This window comes from Balaenoptera ricei, chromosome 3 (genome assembly GCF_028023285.1).
Source record: "Balaenoptera ricei isolate mBalRic1 chromosome 3, mBalRic1.hap2, whole genome shotgun sequence".
NCBI classification, from domain to species: Eukaryota; Metazoa; Chordata; class Mammalia; order Artiodactyla; family Balaenopteridae; genus Balaenoptera; species Balaenoptera ricei.
Window position 1 is genome coordinate 175,779,829 of NC_082641.1, and position 24,500 is coordinate 175,804,328.

General features: G+C 43.6%; 1 protein-coding gene across 1 annotated transcript; it reads left to right on the forward strand.

Moving 5' to 3' along the window:
• On the forward strand, window positions 1-24,155 carry LOC132363085 (zinc finger protein 558-like). The gene is made up of 7 exons (XM_059918482.1): window positions 1-170; window positions 6,526-6,634; window positions 18,446-18,534; window positions 19,069-19,195; window positions 20,003-20,086; window positions 21,300-21,382; window positions 21,876-24,155. Exons 3-7 carry the CDS (start codon window positions 18,487-18,489, stop codon window positions 22,491-22,493), a joined length of 960 nt encoding a protein of 319 aa, XP_059774465.1. The 5' UTR covers window positions 1-170; window positions 6,526-6,634; window positions 18,446-18,486; the 3' UTR covers window positions 22,494-24,155.
• Window positions 24,156-24,500: the final 345 nt, after the last annotated feature.

Here is a 24,500-nt window from a genome sequence, read left to right on the forward strand (position 1 = left end):
GAGATGGCGTTGACCTTCCGTCCTCGTGTCCTTTCGTTCTCTTAACCTGGGCGTTTCGTCGGTTTTTCGGGTGAGAGGTGCCGGTGAGATTTAATCAAGGAGGTCCTTTTCTGCCCTCCTTGTACAAGAGAATTTTACCTGTGACTTTTGCTTTTTTGAGCGGCATTGAGGTGAGGTTTTAAGATAAACTGTTTTTCAGTTATTTATGTTTGACAAATTCGTTTGGGAAAATACTTTCGGGATTCTAGGGTGAGTGTAAATAAGCAAGTGTAATAAAGAAAATAAAACGAAAGAGGAGAAGTGAAAACGTAAATAACAGGTCTTACAATTAAAATAAGATTATTCAGCTCTTAAGTCAACTCCAGCTCTCCTCCAGAGGCTGTGACCCCCGCAGAGTTAAAAAATATAGGGATCTCTTATATTGATATTATTAAAAGGGATTTTGGTGCCATATATTTGTAGTTAAAGCGTGATAGGAATCCAAAGTATAAGTGAAATACGTGAGATTGCATTTCTTAAAAACATAAGGACTCTCCGGAAAAAGGGAGGAAGCAGCTTTCCTAATATTAGTCGCAGAAAATCGAATTTACTAACCTTAAACGAGATGTGGTTTGACCAAGTGGGGTTTTTTCAGGGAAGTTAAAAACTCATGGGTGAGAAATTGGAGGAAAAATAACTCTGGAGGAAATTCAGCAACATAGGCTCCTTGTTTCTGAAAATGTTTCTCACACCTTACCTTTTTCATGAGAATTTTTCTTAAAAGTTTCAGAAATAACACGGGTGGTTTATATTGTGGACAGGCATTTAAGTTAATTCCTGTGTTAATGTTTGTATTGTATCTCTAGTGGATGTGTGCACCTTCTCAATCTAGCTATAACTGAACATTTTCCAGGGCACTCAGCAAAACTCATTGGGTGCCAGATATGAACCAGACCTAGATCGATGCGTGGGCACAGGGACAATAAAAAATGCACTGGTGCTGTCCCCACAGAGTAGGCTATTTAGAGCAGAAACATTGAAAACTGACTTGGGGGCCTGTAACAGAAGAACTTTAAGAACTGAAAGGTAAGTAGGACAGAGCTAGGCAGAGGCTGTGGAAGGAGGGGTTTTTTTTTTTTAATGTTTAATGATTTATTTATTTATTTATTTTTATAACATCTTTATTGGAGTATAATTGGTTTACAATGGTGTGTTAGTTTCTGCTTTATAACAAAGTGAATCAGTTATACATATACATATGTTCCCATATCTCTTCCCTCTTGCGTCTCCCTCCCTCCCACCCTCCCTATCCCACCCCTCTAGGTGGTCACAAAGCACCGAGCTGATCTCCCTGTGCTATGCGGCTGCTTTCCACTAGCTATCTATTTTACATTTGGTAGTGTATATATGTCCATGCCACTCTCTCACCCTGTCACATCTTACCCCTCCCCCTCCGCATAGAAAGTGCAGAATCCCAGAAGCAGGACAGAGCCTGGTGTGTTGCCTGAATGGAGGAAAGAGAGACCTGACCTGGGAAGTAGAGAATGATGAGAGAGGGAGGCAGTATTACCTGAAATCTGGGTTCACCTCTTGGTGGGTATCGAGCCAAAAGACACAACCAAGACAAAGAGCAAGAGAGGGAAGGATATATTACTTGCAAGAAGTAAGGAGTACACTGCGATCTTTCTCAATGCAGTGTTTCCTTGAACAGCAAAATTGGGGAAGTTTTAAGCTAAGGGTACATGCATACTCATGAAGGGGCTCGAGCAGAAGAGAATTCAGCATAGAATTGGATCAAAGGTTGCCAGAATCCAAGCTTTAGTTGATTGAAGTCACGGGGGTCAGAAAAGGTCAACATCGACTTTCCTTCGGTTCCGACCTGTCTGAGGTCTCAGCATGTAGTTACCTAGGTGATTGTTATGTATATCCCTTGAGGAGGAACTAGGACTCCGTTTTATAGCTGAACTATTATTTCTTGACTACCTTTCCTTTGTTCTTGCATTCCCTCACTTCCCTTAAGATCATTAATTACTGAGACCTGTTCAAGGGCAAGCTTATGTCAAGAACGCCATTCCTGGTTCTCTGTCTCTCTGGGGACACCCCCTTGCCCCCACCCTATCTGCTTACAGCAGGACTAGTTGGGACTTTAAGGAAATTGGAATTTATTGAAGAGTTTGAAGCAGGGATGTGATGTGGTTCCGTTTCTGATTTAGCTAGAACATTCTAGCTCCCGGATTGGGAATAGACTTCAGGAAGCACTAGCGAAGGCATGGTGGCAAGAGAATAAGTCTAGGGATGGAAAAGAAGCAAAAGGATTTGAAAGAAGTGTAGGAAGTGGCATTAGAGGATTGGGTCGCTCCTTCATTTACTCAGTCATTTATTTACGAAAGGAAGAAGAACACTTACTATGTGCTTGTGCTAGAATCGTGGATGGAGTCCAAGCAACAAACACGTACATGAATAAAATATACAGTACTGTTCTCATAATTACAAGGGAGATTGAGAAAAACTGACAGCTGTTGAAATTGCACTGCATAGAAAACCAGTGGAGGAATTAAAGAGATTTGATGGCCGAGCTACGAAAAATAAGTTCCCCATGAAGATTCCTCCCAGGAAATGTATCAGTGTTATATCTCCAGCATGTGTGTTTATAAACAAAAGACCAGAAGGTCTGTGGTCCATCCTGCAGCCACCCCAGGGCCTCTCCTGAACACTCAGCCAGCCAGTGCGGCCGCCCCTACCCAGCGCACCAAAGGAGGTCCTGTCCAGACGGACTGGTCCTGTGAGATTCTTCTCCATTGCTGATGTGGGGAACCTCCACCCAACGTAATTTGGCCCTCAGGCCTGAGGAGAGCCAGGATCCCTTCTTTCTTTTCCTCTGGGCTCCAGCCTCCGTCCACCTCTCCTTGGGGGCTGGACTCTCCCTAATGATACCTAATGATGCAAATTGGGTCCCTCATGGAGGGAAAGGAGAAAATTTTTGGATGGAGGTCAGGTGGCTCAGAGGCTGTCGCAGAAGGCTTTCCGAGAGAGGGTGTTGGCAGAAAACCTTGCAGGCTGGGATCAGGGACACCTGGGGATGGAGGGAAGGGGCGTGGAGGTTGGAGGGGAAGGTGTTGCGGGCTGGAGGTCATTTCCTGCTTGGAAAGGCCGGGGGTTGGGGGGGGGGAGTGGAAGTTCTACATCGCCAGCAGATAGCTTAGGGGTGGATCTGAGATTTAGAAGGACCAATGGCAGTGCTTTGGGCCAGGGTATTTGGAGGGTCTTATGTTTAAATAACCCTGAGGTTTGAGGATGGTAAGCACAGTGAAAATGTAAAACTGGCCAAACAGCATAGACTTGCCAAAGTGCCTGACCAGTGAGCTGGGTTCCTTGATCACTATTATGAAGTTTGAGAGAGGTTCCCCAGGGAGGGATAATCTTTTTTTCTTTAATTAATCAATTAATTAATTGATTTCTTATGTTTCTTTAATTAATCAATTTATTTATTTTTGGCTGCGTTGGGTCTTCGTTGCTGCGCGCAGGGGCTACTCTTCGTTGCGGTGCGCGGACATCTCACTACGGTGGCTTCTCTTGTTGCGGAGCACAGGCTCTAGGTGCGCAGGCTTCAGTAGTTGTGGCTCGCGGGCTCTAGAGCGCAGGCTCAGTAGTTGTGGTGCACGGGCTTAGTTGCTCCGTGGCGTGTGGGATCTTCCCAGACCAGGGTTCGAACCCGTGTCCCCTGCATTGGCAGGCGGATTCTTAACCACTGCGCCACCAGGGAAGTCCTGGAACAATCTTTTCCAACAAAATTTTAGCCACAGAAGCAGCAGTGACCTGTCTACAGGGGAAAGCTTTGGTCCAGTGAGAAAACATACAGACCATGACTAAAACGTATTTATAGCCGTGAGATGGGGGCAGCTGCATGAAATCCACTTGCTAAACCTCAAATGACCCATCAGGCAATTCAAAATGTCCAGGAACAGCGTGAACAGGTTTCCCTGCATTGTACTTTGGACAGGAGGGGCACGCAAGGTAGGTGGTCTTTGTAGGCTTCTTACTATTTCCCCACCAATAATGGTTCTTGAATGCTCTCATTTTGTCAGTGGACCAAAACGACAGGAATGCGAATCTTAGAATTTCTAGTAGGACCAGTTATTTGGCTCAAACCGGAGTTCTTTCCTTTTATTGAACCAACAGTTACTAGGTCAATATATATATATTTTTTCCTTTTCTGGAGCCAGTTGTTGGGCATTTCTAGTCAATTTTTCTAAATTGTTATCTTGGGGAGTGTCCCTTTGGACCATGACTGAGGTTTGGCCATTGGTTCCTTTGAGAGCAGTGTTTTGGGAGGAAATAGAAATGAGGTGGTTTCCTTTAGCCTCTAGGGAGCCAAACTTGGGTGGCGGGCAAGAGTAGGGCTTCCTCCCAGGAAAATAGCATCCACCTGCTAAAACTTTTGGCCTTAAAGGGATATAAAGTCTCCAAAGAAAAATTGCAGTTTGCTCAAACTCAGGTTTGATATTTAGGGCTCCCGATCTCGGAAGAAGGACTACATTTGGATGCAGATAGGCTTCGTGGCATCCTGAACTTCCCGAAACCTAAGACTAAGAGCCAGTTAGGAGGTTTTCTCGGGCCAGCCGGCTACTGTCGAAATTTGGATTCCAAATTTCTCTTATGGCTCAGCCCCTATAACGCTTTATTGAAAACCTGCAAACCTGACCCCATTAACTGGGGAGATCAAGACGACCCAGCTTTTGAAGCCTTAAAGAAAAGCTTGGACATCCTAATCATCAGCTTCCCTTTTTCCTCTTTGTATGTGAGAAGGAAGGGAATGCCCTTGGAGTACTCACCCAAAACAATGGGGACCATCACTGACCATGGGGTATTATAGCCAGCAGCTGGACTCTGGCATGGGCTAGTCCCCTTGCATGAGAGCCATTCCTGCCACTGCCCTTCTGGCTAAAGCCACTGAAGAGATGATCATGGGATCCCCTTTAACCATCTTTGTACCCCATGCAGTCAAAGCCCTCTTAATTTCTTGTCACACCTCAGCACTTTCCAATCAGCCGCCTCACCTCTTATGAAATCCTTTTGCTAATTGCTCCTCACATAACTCTCACATTGTACTCACCTCAACCCTGCTACTCTTCTCCCCTCCTTCACTGACGAAATCCCTCACAACTGCCTAACCCTGACATATCACCTTTTGACTCTGCATAATAATTTACAGGAGACTCCTCCAACCAATGCAGATTTTTCAAGGTTTACCCATGGTTCTTATTTAAAGGGAGAAAATGGTAAATATTGTGCTGGGTAAATATTGCAACTCCTTTTGATATCCTTGAGACAGCACCTATATCTATGGCTACTTTGGCCCACCAGCCTGAATTATATGCTTTTGCTCTGGCTTGTTCTTTATCTGAGGGCAAAACTGCAAACATTTATACCGATGGAGTAGCCTTTGGAGTAGCGCATGGCTTTGGGGTGCTATGGAAGCAATGAGGTTTCCTTCCCTCTAATGGGGAAAAGGTGAAAAATGGCTCTTATCTTCAATCCAAAATGGATAGATATTTGGATGTATATATATTATGTATGTAATAGATCTAAATAGAGTTTGTGTGTTTGTGTCTGTCTGTGAAAGTTTTGAGTGTTCATTGTACAGAATTTGAACAAGGAGAGTATGCATGATCACCTGTGCCACAAACGTTCCCCTCCACTGTCTCCACGGGAGGAGGGCCTAATGAACTGGGGGCACGGGGCCCATTCCCCCCCTGCCCCCCCAGTGGCAACAGCTGGGCTGTGCTGGCGGACTCCAGAGGCAGCTGCTTGTCACTGTGGCTAGGAGGACACCCACACACCTGCGGACTCCCAGGCATCTCGCTCTAGTCCCACCTGGGGCACGTGGGCTTCCCTCTGCCGGCACCACTTTATTTAGTTACATATTTATTTACACAGGGACAAACCTCTGTTGGTCACTTTGAACCTGGCACAGCGCCCACTTCAGGGGACAAGATAGACTTGTGAGTGGCATTGAAATACTTATTAAAAATGTCACATATAACATTACAATTGGTTTTTGTAACTTTTGTATGTTTTGTATCCTATAAAAATTTTTTAAATTAAAAAAGCTATTTAGGGGCTTCCCTGGTGGCGCAGTGGTTGAGAATCTGCCTGCCGATGCAGGGGACACGGGTTCGAGCACTGGTCTGGGAAGATCCCACATGCCGCGGAGCAACAGGGCCCGTGAGCCACAACTACTGAGCCTGCGCATCTGGAGCCTGTGCTGCGCAACAAGAGAGGCCGCGATAGTGAGAGGCCCGCGCACCGCGATGAAGAGTGGTCCCCGCTCGCTACAACTAGAGAAAGCCCTCGCCCAGAAACGAAGACCCAACACAGCCATAAATAAATAAATTAATTAATTTAAAAAAAAAAAAGCTATTTAAGTGGGATAATTGACCTGTATATGCTTTTGGATTTTTTATGCATACTGCATTCATCTGTGAATATGATGGATGTGTTTTTCCCTTTCCAGTCCTCAAAGTATTCTTTTCTTTGCTTTTTCAGCTTTACTGCCCTGATGGGGACCTCCAGTACCATCATGACATAAAGTGGTGACAGCTGCCATCCTTGTCTTTCTTCGGACTTCAAAGGGAAATTTTTCAACTTTTCACCAGTAAGTTATGGCTCCTTTTTTTGTTTTCATGTGGAAAACATATTAAGCTTACAGAATAAAAAATTGTAAGAACAGGACAGTGAAATCTCATTTGCTCTTTGTCTAGATTCAGCATTTGTTAACATTTTGCCACATTTTTTTTTCTCTCTCTCTATACATGTAATAATTGTCAACACTATATTTTTTGAACCATTTGAGAGTAAGTTGCAGAAATAACCCTTCACCTCTAAAGATCTCAGCATGTGTCTCTTAAAAACATTCTCTTTTGTAACCTCAGTTCAGTTACCACATTCTGGAAGGTGTAGGTTTTTATTTATTTTTTAATTTTTAAATTTAATTTTATTATTATTTTTTTAGAGGACCCCTGCCCATTTCTTTCTTTATTTGTTTGTTTTCCCCCAAATTTTAAAAACGGCTTTTAAAAATTGAGGCAAAGTTTACCAAAAATGAAATACACAGATCTTAAGTGAACAATTTCAAGAGGTTTGCCAAATATGTACATCTGAATAACTAACATCCCAATCAAGGATATGAGTTTCCCATCACCCCAGAAAGTTCCGGGTGCCCTTTCCTTAGAGTCTCCAACTCTAAGAGCTGCTACTTTGTGATTCCTATCACCAGACATTATTTTTTCATGTCCTTGAACTGTATATAATTGAAATTACATAAACTGATGGAATTATATAACTGAAATAGAATTATATATTAATTATAACATAATTACATTTATATTATTAATAATTATATGAAATACTGTTATATTATTAATAATATAATATTGTATAATACAAAATGATAAACTATAATTAATAATATACTTGATAATAGGACTAAAGATGCTAAGTAATAGCATGATTGATAATATAATTTAAATCATATAAATTATAACTTCTATAAACTATAATATAAATAATTTATTTTTTATTTTTAAATTTTTATTTATTTATTAATTTAAATAAATAATTTATTTTTTATTTATTTATTTTTGGCTGCATTGGGTCTTCGTTGAGCTGTGCGCGGGCTTTCTATAGTTGCAGCGAGCAGGGGCTACTCTTCCTTGTGGTGCTCAGCCTTCTCATTGCAGTGGTTTCTCTTGTTGCGGAGCACGGGGCTCTAGGTGTGTGGGCTTCAGTAGCTGCAGCACGCAGCCTCAGTAGTTGCGGCGCACGGGCTTAGTTGCTCCGTGGCATGTGGGATCTTCCCGGACCAGAGATTGAACCCGTGTCCCCTGCATTGGCAGGCGGATTCTTAACCACTGCGCCACCAGGGAAGCCCTTTTAATTTTTTTTATTGAAGTATAATTGCTTTATAATGTGTTAGTTTCTGCTGTACAATAAAGGGAATCAGCTATATGTATATCTATATCCCCTCCCTCTTGGACCTCCCTCCCACCCCACTCCCCATCCCACCCATCTAGGTAGTCACAGAGCACTGAGCTGAGCTCCCTGTGCTATAGAGCAGGTCCCCACTAGCTATCTATTTTACACATGGTAGTGTATTTATGTCAAACCTAATCTCCCAATTTGTCCCACCCTCCCCTTCCCCCGCTGTGTCCACATGTCCATTCTGTATGTCTGTGTCTCTATTCCTGCCCTGCATATAGGTTCATCTGTACCCTTCTTTTTAGATTCCATATATATGCATTAATATATGATATTTGTTTTTCTCTTTCTGGCTTACTTCACTCTGTATGACAGATTCTAGGTCCATCCACATCTCTACAAATGACCCAATTTCGTTCCTTTTTATGGCTAATATTCTATTTTATATATGTACCACATCTTCTTTATCCATTCATCTGTTGTTGGACATTTAGGTTGTTTCCATGTCCTGGCTATTGTAAATAGTGCTGCAATGAACATTGGGGTACATGTGTCCTTCTGAATTATGGTTATCTCAGGGTAGATGCCCAGTAGTGGGATTGCTGGGTCATATGGTAGTTCTATTTTTAGTCTTTTAAGGAACCTCCATACTGTTCTCCATAGTAGCTGTATCAATTTACATTCCCACCAACAGTGCAAGAGGGTTCCCTTTTCTCCACACCCTCTCCAGCATTTATTGTTTGCAGATTTTTTGATGATGCCATTCTGATTATTGAGTCAGTGATACCTCACTGTAGTTTGATTTGCATTTCTCTAATAATTAGTGATGTTGAGCATCTTTTCATGTGCCTCTTGGCCATCTGTATGTTTTCTTTGGTGAAATGTCTATTTAGGTCTTCCACCCATTTTTTAATTGGGTTGTTTGTTTTTTTGATATTGAGCTCAAGGTGTAGGTTTTTAGAAAACTTTTCCGATGAGCCTGTTACCTCCTTTTTAATTTTTTTTTAAATATTTATTTATTTGGCTGCGCCGGGTCTTCGGTGTGGCACGTGGGATCTTCGTTGCTGCGTGCAAGATCTTTGTTGCAGCATGTGGGATCTTTTTTTTTTTAGTTGCGGCACACGGGCTCTTAGTTGGCAGCATGCGGGATCTAGTTCCCTGACCAGGGATGGAACCCAGGCCCCTGCATTGGGAGCGCAGAGTCTTAACCACTGGACTGCCAGGGAAGTTCCCCTTTTCTTATTTGTTAACTTTTTTTTTTTGGCGCTCTGCTTGGCCTGTGGGATCTTAGTTTCCCGACTAGGATAGAACCCTGCAGTGGAAGCGAGGGATCTTAACCACTGGACCACCAGGGAGGTCCTGACTTTTCTTTTTTTGTCATTGAATAGATAGTGATTTTATCAAATATGTTTACTGGGGGCTTCCCTGGCGGTGCAGTGGTTAAGAATCTGCCTGCCAACATGGGTTTGAGCCCTGGGCCGGGAAGACCCCACATGCCACAGAGCAACTAAACCCATGCGCCACAACTACCGAAGCCCGCGTGCCTAGAGCCCGTGCTCCGCAATAAGAAGCCACAGCAATGAGAAGTCTGTGCACCGCAACAAAGAGTAGCCCCCCCTCACCACAACTAGAGAAGCCCCGTGCGCAGCAACAAAGACCCAACGCAGCCAAAAATTTAATTAATTAATTAATTAATTAATTAAAAAAATGTTTTCTGAATCTATTGAGATGATCATATGGTTTTTCTCCTTCAGTCTATTAATGTTGTAAATTCCATGAATTGGTTTTTTTTAAAATGTTAAACCTGACTTGGATCCCTTTGTGGTCGTGGTAGATTATCTTTTTATTTATTTATTTATTTATTTATTTATTTATTTATTGACACCACGTGGCTTGTGGGATCTTAGTTCCCTGACCAGGGATTGAACCCATGCCCCCTGCAGTGGAAGCGCAGAGTCCTAACCACTGAACCACCAGAGAATTCCCTTTATTTTTATTTTCATTTATACATTTTAAACTTTTTTTACATGTTACGTTTATTTACGCATTTTATCTATACATTTTTTATTTGTATTATTTATTATTTATAAATGTATTTTACATTCTTTATATTTTACATTTATTTATAAATTTTTCATTTATACATTTTACTAAGGTACATTCAGTGTGCTGATACCTTCTCTCTGCTGTTTGCATTTATGCTCATGAATGAGATGGGCTCCTTATTATTATCTGGTGTATCCTTGACTTATGGAACTTTTCAGTGTCAGCGTGGGTTTGGGGAATCCATGGGTAGGACTCTTTTATGACCTGGTGGGAGCTGAATTTTTCCGAAAGTAACATTCATATGCTCATGCCAGTTCCCTGCTGGAGATGTTTTGGACCACAGAGGTATTGTGAATTTGGCCTGATACCCACGGGAAGTGGACTTGTGTTTGCAAATTCTCAGGAGAGAGTTTTGCCCCCAAAACCCAGCACCGAGACCAGAAGGACCCTGGTCTGCCCCCCAGTCATTCTTCAGCAAGCATTCATGCCAGGGAGGGCTGGGTAGGTGTGTGGAAGGCTGCTTGGAGCCAGATGTGGGAGGGTCTTCCCTGTTGTGATTGGAGGAGGTATTCTAGAAGTTCTTAAGTCCTTAAGGGAAGGGGCATAATCAGATCTGTGGGCTTTTTCCTCCCCAAGAGAATTCTGTCGACTTCATGGAGCACTGTTAACTCTTAAGACATAGAGATAAAAGGGGGCAGAGGAACCAGTCTGGAAAACATTGGAATCTTCCAGGTGGGACATGCTACAGGCCACAACTTGGGCACATTACATGCAACTTACAATAATGTTGCCTTACAGTGCACAATAATGTTTGCTTCACACTATTTCTAACGATAAAATAATGTAAAAGGATGCATTTCATGAAGCTAAATAGTTGTTTGATTTAAAAGGCTCTTCCAGAAAGACAGATACCATATGATATCACTTATATGTGGAATCTAAAATATGACACAGATGAACCTATCTACGAAACAGAAACAGACATAGAGAACAGGCTTGTGGTTGCCAAGGGGGAGGGGGAGGGGGGAGGGATGGATTGGGAGTTTGGGGTTAGCAGATGCAAACTAGTATATATAGAATGGATGAACAACAAGGTCCTGCTGTATAGCACAGGGAACTATATTCAATATCCTGTGATAAACCATAATGGAAAAGAATATAAAAAGGAATATGTACATGTATAACTGAATCACTTTGCTGTACAGCAGAAATGAACACAACAATGTAAATCAACTATACTTCAATAAAATAAATTTTTTTTAAAAAAGGCTCTTCTTTTGGTTGCCAAGGCTCCAAGTGGAAGTCACTTGGTGTGTGCATGTAGGTGAGAGAGCAAAAGTCCCTTTGATCCATGAGATTAGCCATGTGCAGGGGTGATGCTTCAGCTACATACATCATTTTTTAAAAAATATTTATTGATTTTAGCTGCGCTGGGTCTTAGTTGTGGCACGTGGGATCTTTAGTTGCGGCATGCAGACTTAGTTGCAGCATGTGGACTTCTTAGTTGCAGCCTGCGAACTCTTAGTTTCAGCATGCTGACTCTTAGTTGCGGCATGCACGCAGGATCTAGTTCCCAGACTAGGGATCGAACCCCGGCCCCCTGCATTGGGAGCATGGAGTCTTACCCCTGGACCACCAGGGAAGTCCCCATACATCATTTTTGTTTGTACTTGACAGTTTAATTTTTCTCAGTTACACAGGTAATGTGTGGATATGTTGTTTAACATTAAAATAATTCAGGAAACTGTAGAGTAAAAATGTCAACATTTCCCTTCATGTTTCCCCTGCCAAGTGCACATGAAACAGTGTCATGTTCTTCTCCAGAGGGCCCCAGTGTTACCAATGTAGGTATGTCTTTGCAGTTTTTTTTTTTTAATTGTAGTAAACTATATGTAACATAAAATTTACCTTTTAACCTTTTTTGAGGGTACTTTTCAGTAGCACTAAGTACATAATACATTGTTGTGCGGTCATCACCGCCATCCATCTCCAGAACTTTTTCATTTTCCCAAACTGAAACTGTCCCCATTAAACAATAACTCCCCAGAACCGTAACTCCCAGTCCCTGGCACCCTCTGTTTTACTTTCTTTCTCTATGAAGTTGACTGTTACCTACATACCTCAGATAAGTGGAATCATACAACATTTGTCCTTTTGTGTCCAGCTTATTTCACTTAACATAATGTATTCAAAATTCTTCCACGTTGTAGCACGTGTCAGAATTTCATTCCTTTATAAGGGTGAATAATATTCCACTGTAAGTATACACATTTTGTTTATCCATTCATATGTTGATGGACATTTGGGCTGTTTCTATCTTTCATCTATTGTGAATAATGCTGCTATGAATATTAGTGTGCAAATATCTGTTCGGCTTTGTTTTCAATTCTTTTGGGTGTGTATACCCAGAAATAGAATTGCTGGATCTCTGTTAAGGTAACTCTGGTTAAGGGTTTTGAGGAACCGCCACACTTTTCTACAGTGGCTGCATCATTTCACATTCCCACAAGGGTTCCAGTTTCTCCACTTCCTCTCCAACACTTGTTATTTCATTTCTCCTTTCTCTCTTTCCCTCTTTCCCCCTTCCTCTTTCCCTCCCTCCCTCCCTTCCTCCCTCACGCCATCCTAACGGGTATGAAGTGGTATCTCATGATGGTTCTGATTTGCATTTTCCTAATGATTACTGATGTTGAGCATCTTTTTGTGTGCTTATTGGCCATTTATATATTATCTTTGGAGAAATGTTTATTCAAAGCCTTCGCCTCGGGGCTTCCCTGGTGGCGCAGTGGTTAAGAATCTGCCTGCCAATGTAGGGGACCCAGGTTCGAGCCCTGGTCCGGGAAGATCCCACATGCCGCTGAGCAACTAAGCCCGTGTGCCACAACTACTGAGCCTGTGCTCTAGAGCCCGTGCGCCACAACTACTGAACCTGTGCTCTAGAGCCCATGAGCCACAACTACTGAGCCTGCGTGCCACAACTACCGAAGCTCGAGCGCCTAGAGCCTGTGCACCGCAAGGAAGAGTAGACCCCGCTCGCCGCCACTAAAGAAAGCCCGCACGCAGCAACGAAGACCCAACACAGCCAAAAATAAATAAATAAATTTATATTAAAAAAAAAGTCTTCACCTCGCAGTCATTTTCAATACACATATTTATTTTATAAATTATGTAAATGTATTTATACTTTGTCTTCAGATCTGTGTCAGTTGTTTGGTTTTGTTTTAAACACTGTAATCATATCCCATATACAAATATCTGATAATTCTTTAGCCCCTTGCTATACTGTAACGGGATGTTTTGGTTGGTTCTAGTTTTTACCCATTATAAACAGTTTGTAGTAAACAAGCTTGAATACAGACACACATCTATTTCATCTGTCTATATCGCCACAGGTGCCAGGGTTCCTCTTGTTTACAGTCCTACAAGTTGCTGGTTTGAAGGCATAGGGATATTTAAAAATTTTATACACATAAATTCCAAATATCCCCAGCACAGCCCCAGCTGCCACGGGCCCCTGGTCATCTTTTGTCACCTGTGGCTCTACAGTTTGTCTACCGGGTGCTGAGGGCAGATGGCTGCCCGAACCTGGAGCCCAGATAAGACATCCCTGGAAGCCCTCTCTCAGCCTGCTGGTCCACCACATTTTGAAGTTATTCCCCCCAATCCCCCTCGTTCCCATGAGCCTAAGAATAGGCCTTGATATATCCTTCTTGCAAAAAAAGCCTCTGCTCTATCAAGCCTCTTTCTGAGGGAGTGTGCCTTATGGGAGTGGCCCTGCTCCACGAGGAAATTTCCTTTCCTTCCTGAAACCTCCAGCTGGCAGCCCCCTCGTCTTTTGCCAAGGAGTGGGGAGAGGGTGGTCAGAGGGATAGATGACCACACCCTCTGAGCTCCTGAGTTCCCTAGTGCCTGAGGTTTCATGGCGTGTACCCCTTTTAGTTTGATGGGAAAATATTTGCTATTTGTTAAATATATATGTGTAGAGTATATATGATATATACATCATTATTAATTTTCAGGTTATACAAAATACATATATTTTTGTCTCTGCCACACCTCACCTTGAACAAACCTGCCCCTCCTTAATCTTTCCCTCTCAAGCAATGGCCATTATTTACCCAGTTTATTAGTATTGTAAGGAGAGACTTGCTAATGACCCAACACTCCCGCCCCAGGGTCAGGCTTTTCTTTGATCAGAAAGAGTAAACAAGGCTGGGAAGTGAGATCTGGAAGGACAGCTGTTTTCCAGGCTCAAGGGTGGGCCAGAGTTCAGTGGCCCAGGGGCATGGTGGGAGGTGGGTGGGTGGGGAGAAGCCTGATTGAATTTTGGTGAAGTTTTGTCCAGGTTGTTGGGGGGGCGGGGACAGATGGTTTAGCTACTCATTCATGAGACAGATATGGGGAATTTGGACAGTCTCTGCCTGGTCTTGTCATAGGTAAACAAAGGGGTCATCCTTGGGTCTTACCTAAGTTGTGTGGGGAAGGGTGTTTCATTGCAGGACACAAAGGGTTGGGGGGATTTCTTACCCACTGCTGTTTTCTTTTTCTTCTTCTTCTTTTTTTTTTTTAAGTGTATTTATTTAATTTATTTTTTTGGCTGTGCTGTGTGACATGTGGGATCTTAGGTCCCTGACCAGGGATTGAACCCATGCCCCCTGCATGGGGAACATAGAGTCTTAACCACTGGACCACCAGGGAAGTCCCATTGCTGTTTTCTAGGACCACAGGGCTCAGGTATAAAGTTCAACACTGTCAGAAATTCCCTGGTGATCCAGTAGTTAGAACTCAGCACTTTCACTGCCATGGGCCTGGGTTCAATCCCGGGTCAGGGAACTAAGATCCCGCAAGCCATTTGGTGTGGCCCTCTCCGCCCGCAAAAAAAAAAAAAAAAAGTTCAACATTGTCAGTATAAAGGATCCAGTGATCCTCCATGGTTTCTCTACCTTCTGTTATTGGCTTTGGGTTTCCCCCATGTCCCCTTCCACCCCAGTCTAATTCCCTAGCAAATCCTTTGATGTTTCCTCTGATATGTATACCATACTAATCACTTAGAATCTCTCTGCTGCTCCTGGCCTCTTCCAAGGTGTCCTGGGCCCTGCCGCTGCCCTTCACCAGCCGCCTGCTTCTATCCTTGCCCTCCCCAGTTCTGTCCTGTGAACAGCAGCCAAAATGATCTTAAAAAAATATAAATAGGAACAGAACACTCTTCGTGCAAAACTTCCGATAAGCTAGTCATGAGGTGTAAATCCATATGCTCCTTTGCCCTCATCTTGACTCAGTTTCTGGTCCCTCTGCCCCCCTTCCCCCCCACTTTCCTCCCCGGACACCCCAGTCAGCAAGCTCTACCCACTCCCACGTGGGCCTTCTTTTTATTTTTTCGTTTCTATTTATTTCTGCTCTGATCTTTATGATTTCTTTCCTTCTACTAAGTTTGGGTTTTGTTTGTTCTTCTTTCTCTAGTTCCTTTAGGTGTAAGGTTAGATTGTTTATTTGAGATTTTTCTTGTTTCTTGAGGTAGGCTTGTATTGCTATAAACTTCCCTCTTAGAACTGCTTTTGCTGTGTCCCATAGGTTTTGGATTCATCCTTTCGTTTTCATTTGTCTCTAGGTATTTTTTGATTTCCTCTTTGATTTCTTCAGTGATGTCTTGGTTATTTAGTAACGTTTTGTTTAGCCTTCATGTGTTGGTGTTTTATACGTTTTTTTCCCGGGAATTGATTTCTAATCTCATAGCCTTGTGGTCAGAAAAGATGCTTGATATGATTTCAATTTTCTTAAATTTACTGAGGCTTGATTTGTGACCCAAGATGTGATCTATCCTGGAGAATGTTCCATGCGCACTTGAGAAGAAAGTGTAATCTGCTGTTTTTGGATGGAATGTCCTATAAATATCAATTAAATCTATCTGGTCTATTGTGTCATTTAAAGCTTGTGTTTCCTTGTTAATTTTCTGTTTGGATGACCTGTCCATTGGTGTAAGTGAGGTGTTAAGGTCCCCCACTATTATTGTGTTACTGTCGATTTCCTCTTTTATAGCTGTTAGCAGTTGCCTTATGTATTGAGGTGCTCCTATGTTGGGTGCATATATATTTATAATTGTTACATCTTCTTCTTGGATTGACCCCTTGATCATTATGTAGTGTCCTTCCTTGTCTCTTAACATTCTTTATTTTAAAGTCTATTTTATCTGATATGAGTATTGCTACTCCAGTTTTCTTTTGATTTCCATCTGCATGGATTATCTTTTTCCATCCCCTCACTTTCAGTCTGGATGTGTCCCTAGGTCTGAAGTGGGTCTCTTGTAGACAGCATATATATGGGTCTTGTTTTTGTATCCATTCAGCGAGCCTGTGTCTTTTGGTTGGACCATTTAATCCATTCACATTTAAGGCAATTATCAATATGTATGTTCCTATTACCATTGTTATGGGTTTGTTTTTGTAGGTCCTTTTCTTCTCTTGTGTTTCCCACTTAGAGAAGTTCCTTTAGCATTTGTTGTAGAGCTGGTTTGGTGATGCTGAATTCTCTTAGCTTTTGCTTGTCTGTAAAGCTTTTGATTTCTCTGTCAAATCTGAATGCGAGGGCTTCCCTGGTGGCGCAGTGGTTGAGAATCTGCCTGCTAATGCAGGGGACACGGGTTCGAGCCCTGGTCTGGGAGGATCCCACATGCCGCGGAGCGGCTGGGCCCGTGAGCCACAATTACTGAGCCTGCGCGTCTGGAGCCTGTGCTCCGCAGCAAGAGAGGCCACGATAATGAGAGGCCCGCGCACCGCGATGAAGAGTGGCCCCCGCTTGCTGCAACTAGAGAAAGCCCTCGCACAGAAACGAAGACCCAATACAGCCATAAATAAATAAATTAATTAAAAAAAAATCTGAATGAGATCCTTGCCGGGTAGATAGAGTAATCTTGGTTGTAGGTTCTTCCTTTTCATCACTTTAAATATATCATGCCACTCCCTTCTTGCTTGTAGAATTTCTGCTGAGAAATCAGCTGTTAACCTTATGGGAGTTCCCTTGTATGTTATTTGTCATTTTTCCCTTGTTGCTTTCAATAATTTTTCTTTGTCTTTAATTTTTGTCAGTTTTATTACTATGTGTCTTGGTGTGTTTCTCCTCGGGTTTATTCTACCTGGGACTCTCTGTGCTTCCTGGACTTGGGTGGCTATTTCCTTTCCCATGTTAGGGAGGTTTTCGACTATACTCTTTTCAAATATTTTCTCGGGTCCTTTCTCTCTCTCTTCTCCCTCTGGGACCCCTATAATGAGAATGTTGTTGTGTTTAATGTTGTCCCAGAGGTCTCGTAGGCTGTCTTCATTTCTTTTCATTCTTTTTTCTTTATTCTGTTCCATGGCAGTGAATTCCACCATTCTGTCTTCCAGGTCACTTATCCGTTCTTCTGCCTCAGTTATTCTGCAATTGATTCCTTCTAGTGTATTTTTCATTTCAGTTATTGTATTGTTCATCTCTGTTTGTTTGTTCTTTAATTCTTCTAGGTCTTTGTTAAACATTTCTTGCATCTTCTCAATCTTTGCCTCCATTCTTTTCCCGAGGTCCTGTATCATCTTCACTATCATTATTCTGAATTCTTTTTCTGGGAGGTTGCCTATCTCCACTTCATTTAGTTTTTCTGGGGTTTTATCTTGTTCCTTCATCTGGTACATAGCCCTCTGCCTTTTCATCTTGTCTGTCTTTCTGTGAATGTGGTTTTTGTTCCACAGGCTGCAGAATTGTAGTTCTTCTTGCTTCTGCTGTCTGCCCTCTCCCACATGGGCCTTCTTCCCCCTTGAGCCCCCTCCTGGAGGTAGATCATGCCCTGGCCACTATTTTCCTGAGACCCTCTTCCTCCAGGGCTTCCAAAGGCCAGGACAAGGTGGGAGTGAGTCCTAGGAGCCCCTGAGTCTGCTTGTGTCAGGGTCAGTGCCTTTTAGGGTTTGAGATACTTGGGGGATAATATTGCATTATTCCTTGTTTCCTCCCTCCCTCCCACCCTCCCTTCCTCTCTCTCTTTCTCTCTCTTTCTTCCTCCCTTCCTCCCTTTCTTTCTGTCTTTTTTTGCCAGGCTGCACAGCTTGTGGTATCTTAGTTCCCCGACCAGGGGTTGAACCCGGGCCCTTGGCAGTAAAAGCGCAGAGTCCTAACCACAGGACCACCAGGGAATTCCCCTCCTTGTTTTCGACTTATACGACTTGCAAAACTGTTCTGAAGCTTGAGTACCCTCAACAGTCACAGGAGTTTACTAGCCTTCCCCATGGGCAGCAAGGCCCACAGGCCTCTTTTCCGATTGTGAGAGAGACAGGACCTCCCTGGCCTTTCAGGAAATCTGCCTGCAGGTGGGTGGGCTTGTGCTTTGCTTCTTGCAGGGTCTTGTGAAGCAGCATCCAGGTTTGTGCGGGGTGGAATCTAGGCATGGCCCATCTCTCATGGCCCCTCTCTTGTCCTCTAGCTGTGCCTGCTCAAGACCCCACCTGTCACCAGGAGGGGAACATGGAGGAGGAAGGGGTGGCTCCAGAGCTGCCGACCACCTGGTCACAGGTAACCAGATATCCCCCTATGTCCAACGTGGCATCTCCCTTCCCTGAGTGTGGGTGGCCTGGAGCCTCAAACCCCACCGGGACTTGTCCCCATGCTTCCTCTAATTGTGGCTAAGGGACTTCCCAGAGAATGCTCTCATTGCCTCAGTATTTATGAATTTTTTTCAGTATACTCACTTGTGGGCTGTGACAGAAAACCAAGAAAGGCTATGAGACCACTTTGTCTCAGGAACTCTTGGGGCCATCACTCATTCATTTACTAAGTATTCCTCCCAGGCCGCTGGGAGCTCAGTGCTGTGTGGCGCCTGAGTGAGGGGACCCAGGCTGGATGGGTTCACAGTCTAGTTGGAAAGTTCAACTGTTCACTGAAGAACTAACACACCTATGGGGCTGGATGGGATTGCTGAGGGCGAGCTCGCCTTCCTGTCTGAACTTCCCAAGCGTCAGTCCCCAGGCAATGTCCTCCTCACGCCCTGCCCTCCTGGGACACTGTTGGAGATGAGCCTTAGCTGAGCCCGAATGTGTGATGTTTCAGGACCCGGTGACCTTCCAGGAAGTAGCGGTGGACTTCTCCCAGGAGGAGTGGGCCCTGCTGGCCCCCGCTCAGAAAATCCTGTACCGAGACGTGATGCTGGAGAACTACAGGAACCTGGCCTCCGTGGGTGAGTGAGGTCGGCCTCATCTCTTCATTCATTGGTTTTTGCTGCAAACCTTTCTCCAGCACCTGCTATGTTTCAGGAACTGTTCTTGCTCTTGGGAAGAGAGTGACACAGAAGGAGATGTGGCCCACCCTTAAGAAGTGACACTGTAGGGAATTCCCTGGTGGTTCAGTGGTTAGGACTCTGCGCTTTCACTGCCAAGGGCCTGGGTTCGATCCCTGGTCGGGGAACTAAGATCCTGGAAGCCTCATGACACGGTCCCCCAGCCCCCAAAAAAAGCAGTGACGTTGTAGAGTGGGGGTGAGCACACTTTTCCTTAAGGGGCCAGAGAGGAAATATTTTCAGCTTAGTGGACCCTCGGGTCTCTTGCAACTTCTCAGTGCTGCCGCTGCAGTGCCGAAGCCACCGCAGATGGTACATAAACAAATGTACCATCTGCGGAGTGTGTTCCAATAAAATTTGACTTTCAGAAGCAGGTGGTTAACCCCTGGGCTGCAGTCACCAGCCCCTAGTCTAGTGTCTCCCTCTTGAGAGTGAAGATTCATCCATTACACTGACTTAGTTTTCTTCATGATTGGAAGCTTCCATGCTCCTGAAGTGTGTCTCTGAGGTTGGGTCTGAGGATCCCTGATCCCTGTAGGGCATGATGGGTAGTTTAGAGTTTGGGGTCCTGGGTACCATCATGTTACTGCTCGTGGGTTCACACATGCCCATTTGCCGAAAGTGTCGGCCCTACTCTGGGGGGGGTGGGGAGCTCCTGTTTTCATCCCTGCACTGCCCCCACCTCATGTGTCTTTCCCCACGTGCCAGGGTATCATCTCCGTAAACCCAGCCTGCTCACCCAGGAGGAGCTGAGGACCAAGAAGAGGAGAGTTCTCCAAGACACCTGTGCAGGTGAGCCCTGGGCAAGAGGAGCCCTTTTTAGGGAGTTTCTCAAATGTCATCTTTGTCTAAGAAATTATCTCCGGCCACTTGGGGTTAGTTTCCCCTCGAAGCTTCTGCTTCCCTTCCTCTCCTTTCCTTCTCTCTTTTCTTTCTTCCCACGTTTTTTTTAAATTAAAGTATAGTTGATTCACAATATTGTATTAGTTTCAGGTGTACAGCAAAGTGATTTGGTTATACATATATGTATATATCTATATTCTTTTTTGTGTTTCAATTCTTTTCCATTATAGGTTATTACAAGATGCTGAATATAGTTCCCTGTGCTGTGCAGTGAATCCTTGTTTCTCCCACGTTTGCTTTTAGAAAAAGCTCTGTTCTGCTTTCTTTTTTTTTTTTTAATTAATTTTTATTGGGGTATAGTTGATTTACAATGTTGTGTTGGTTTCTGTTGTACAGCAAAGTGAATCAGTTATACATATACATATATCCACTCTTTTTTTTTAATTAATTAATTTATTTTTGGCTGTGTTGGGTCTTCGTTTCTGTGTGAGGGCTTTCTCCAGTTGCGGCGAGCGGGGTCCACTCCTCATCGCAGTGCGCGGGCCTCTCACTGTCGCGGCTTCTCTTGTTGCGGAGCACAAGCTCCAGACGCGCAGGCTCAGTAGTTGTGGCTCACGGGCCCAGCCGCTCCGCGGCATGTGGGATCTTCCCAGACCAGGGCTCGAACCCGTGTCCCCTGCATTGGCAGGCAGACTCCCAACCACTGCGCCACCAGGGAAACCCCTATCCACTCTTTTTTAGATTCTTTTCCCATATAGGTCATTACAGAGTACTGAGTACTGCTTCCTCTTTCCAGAACATTTCCAGGTGTGCTACTTGCCCATTTTCCCACTGTCTTCACACTTTGCTTGCATGATATAGTGCCCTCTCTCAGACTATTGGCAGCCGTCTCATTTTTAACAAAATTGTTTCTTAGCCAGACACTTTGCCATTTCCACCCCTTGTTCACATCCTTGTCAAATTCTACACATTGCTGAAATCCTTGGAGTCTGTCTTTAACTGCTGATGCATTCTTTCCCGTCACATTGCCTTCTCATGTTTAGGGTCAGTATATGAAAAGAATCTATGTGGACCTGGCTTTTTTTTTGTTGTTTTAAATCACCTTTATCTCACCATTTATTTCTCCAAGAACTTAAGTGTTTTTTCCTCCGATTCATTTCAGACCAGAATTCTCAGCTTAAAACCAAAGAGACCACTGCCAAGCAGAATAAAGTTTGGGAAAAACCATTTACCAGCAGGAAAGCGGTAAGGCTCATGAGGGCTCATTGCTGGTTCTCTGCAGGAGGGAATTGCCATGAGATAGAACAGCACAACAACCTGGCAAGACATGGGGCCAGTCAGTGGCCTTCACCCAAGAGAAGTCGTGTCTCAGGAGAGAGTCTTGGGGTGTCATGAATTTGGGGAACATTCTAAACTGATTTCCATATTGATTCATGGAGAGGTCCCACAAGTAAGCAGGTCCATAAATAAGACTTAGAATTGACGCAGAATTCAGTTTTTGTTTTAAACAACTATCAGAAAAAAAAATTCTGTACCTAAGAAGCCTTATGAATGTGGCCATGATGGAACCTTGTGGTCGAGTATTCCCTCTACTCAATTTGTGTGCTCTGAAAGTGGTAGCAACTTCTAAGGTAGGAATCTGCTTTCTTTACTGTACACACTTTCTATGGCAGAGAATTCCCACGAGTGCAATGAAAGTGAGAAAACCTTTAGTTACCACTTATCCCTTAATCAACAGGCATCAACTCAACCTGGAGAGAAACCCCATGAACAGAGTCTGTGTGGAAAAGCCATCAGAAGGAATCCTGACCTTATTTTGCCCAAGAGGAATTACACAGGAATGAAACGCAGCGAACGTAAAGAACATGGGAAAGCGTTTAGTTATCCTTCATCCCTTGGGATCCACATGCGATCTCACGCTGGTGAGAAACCCTACGAATGTTCTCAGTGTGGGAAAGCTTTCAGTCGCTGCTCGTCTCTTAGGACACACGAGCAAACTCACAATGGAGAGAAACCATGTAAGTGTACCCAGTGTGGGAAATTCTTGAGATCCGGCTCGAGCCTCGCCATACACAAGAGGATGCACACTTGGGAGAAACCATATGAATGCAGTGACTGTGGGAAGGCCTTCATCAGGAGCAGTGACCTGACTATGCATAAGAGACTACACACCGGGGAGAAATGCCATCTGTGCAGTGACTGCAGCAAAACCTTTAGCAGGAAGTTCCATCTGACGGTGCACATGAGAACCCATACTGGGGTGAAGCCCCGCCAATTCAGTGACTGCGGAAAAGCCTTCGATAGGAGTTGTAAAGCGACTGCCCACAAGAGGGTACACACAGGGGGGAAGATGTAGCAGTGCAACGACTGTGGGGAACTTTCCAGTAGTCACTCATCACATAGGAAACATGTGAGAACGCACAGTAAAGACAAGTGTAGGAGTGCAAGCAGGGAAAGCCTCATCCATCTCACATGACAGCAACTCTGTGAATATCTTCAGTATGGGGAAGTCTTCTGCTGGGACTTAAACTACTGCACAAGGAAATTCAGAGTGGCAGAGAAACCGTATAAATGTGAAGAAAGTGGGATTGCTTTTATCAGGGCCCTATCCTGAGGTTGGAAATCTAGCTCATTAATTTTCAGTCTGTGTTTTTGAATATAAGCATTTAAGGCCATAGATATCCCTCTACCTACCCCATTTGGCTATATTACATGAGTTTTGAGCTAAGGTTTTTTTTGTTTTTTTTTTTAAATTTATTTATTTATTATTTTGGCTGCGTTGGGTCCTCGTTGCTGTGCGTGGGCTTTCTCTAGTTGCGGCGAGCGGGGGCTACTCCTCGTTGCGGTGCACGGGCTTCTCTTGTTGCCGAGCACAGGCTCTAGAGCACGCGGGCCTCAGCAGATGCGGCGCGTGGGCTCAGTAGTCGTGGCTCGCGGGGTCTAGGGGCACGGGTTTAGTTGCTCCGCGGCATGTGGGATCCTCCCGGACCAGGGATTGAACCCGCGTCCCCCGCATTGGCAGGCGGACTCCTAACCACTGCGCCACCAGGGAAGCCCCGAGCTAAGGTTTTTAAAATTTTGGTTTAGTTCTAAATATCATCTGATATCTCTGTTAGATCTATTTTAACTCACAGTGTCACGTTACTTTTTAAGCCTGTCAAGATGCTACTTCATTTGAATTTCACCCAAACTCTCCCCTTCCCCCAAATCCTATAATATCCATGTGTCTTCCTTGGTTTGGTGGGACACCCCGAGGTTCCTCACGTATGTGGTCTACCTGGTTGCAACAAGCCGGTAAACCTGACTTTGTCAGACTATAGGTTTTGTCCCTGGTGGTCTTTGGCTGATTGTGTTGGGACAGTAACCTGTACTCGTAAATACTACAGGTCTCTCATCTTGTAAAATGTTTCTAAAATATCCTTCTAAAAGGTCTTCTAAAATATTTTCCTATCCATTATTGGTTTTTATATGTGGTGTCAGGAGGGGCCCAATTTAATTTTTCCCCTGCAGAACTGATTTTCCTAGAACTCTAATCAGAAAGCCAGGTCCCATAAGTTGTTTGCGTGTGTGTTTTTGTGTTTCTGGGCCTTTCATGGAGTTCTGGTCAGGTTATTAGTCCTGCATCAATATAGCACCATCTTTAATAACGTTATGCCTAATTTTTTTTAATATCTGAGAGGCAGGTTCCTACAACTTGTTCTTCTTCAAGAGTGGCATGTCTCTTCTGTGCCTTTTATGTCTCCGTATAAGCTTGGAGAATTTCACAAAAAATCACATTGGTATCATGCCTGGAATTGCATTGAATCAGTACTGGTGGAATCAACATCTTTATGTTATTAAATCTTTCAGGCCATGAACTCAGTATCTGCATTTATTGAGGCATTCTTTAGTATCTTTTAGTAAAGTTTTATATATTTTCCTATGAAGGTCTGGCACATGTAGTGTCAGATGTCTTCCTAGGCACTTCAAATTTTATCACATTTTATCATTCTAAATGCTAATATATTAAAAACGTAATTTTTCTTTGTAAACATATATTCTTAATGTTTTTGAATGCTAGAGATAAATGTTTATTAAGAATTCTACTAAATTTTGTTGAACATTTCTGAATAGACTTGTAAACATAGTACTTTCCTTTTCAACGGGCAGTACTTTGAAAAGCCAAAATACAGTAAGAGAACACAATGTGAATCAACGTTAGTTCAAAATCTTTACATCTTTAACCACGTAATTTATGTTCAAAGTCAGTAGATGAACTCCAGGAAATGGAAGTGTGTGCTGGTTGATGAATCACAGTATTTTATAGTTAAATATCTTTGTTCTTTTTATATACCCTATTTCCATGAACAAAAAAGAAATCTTT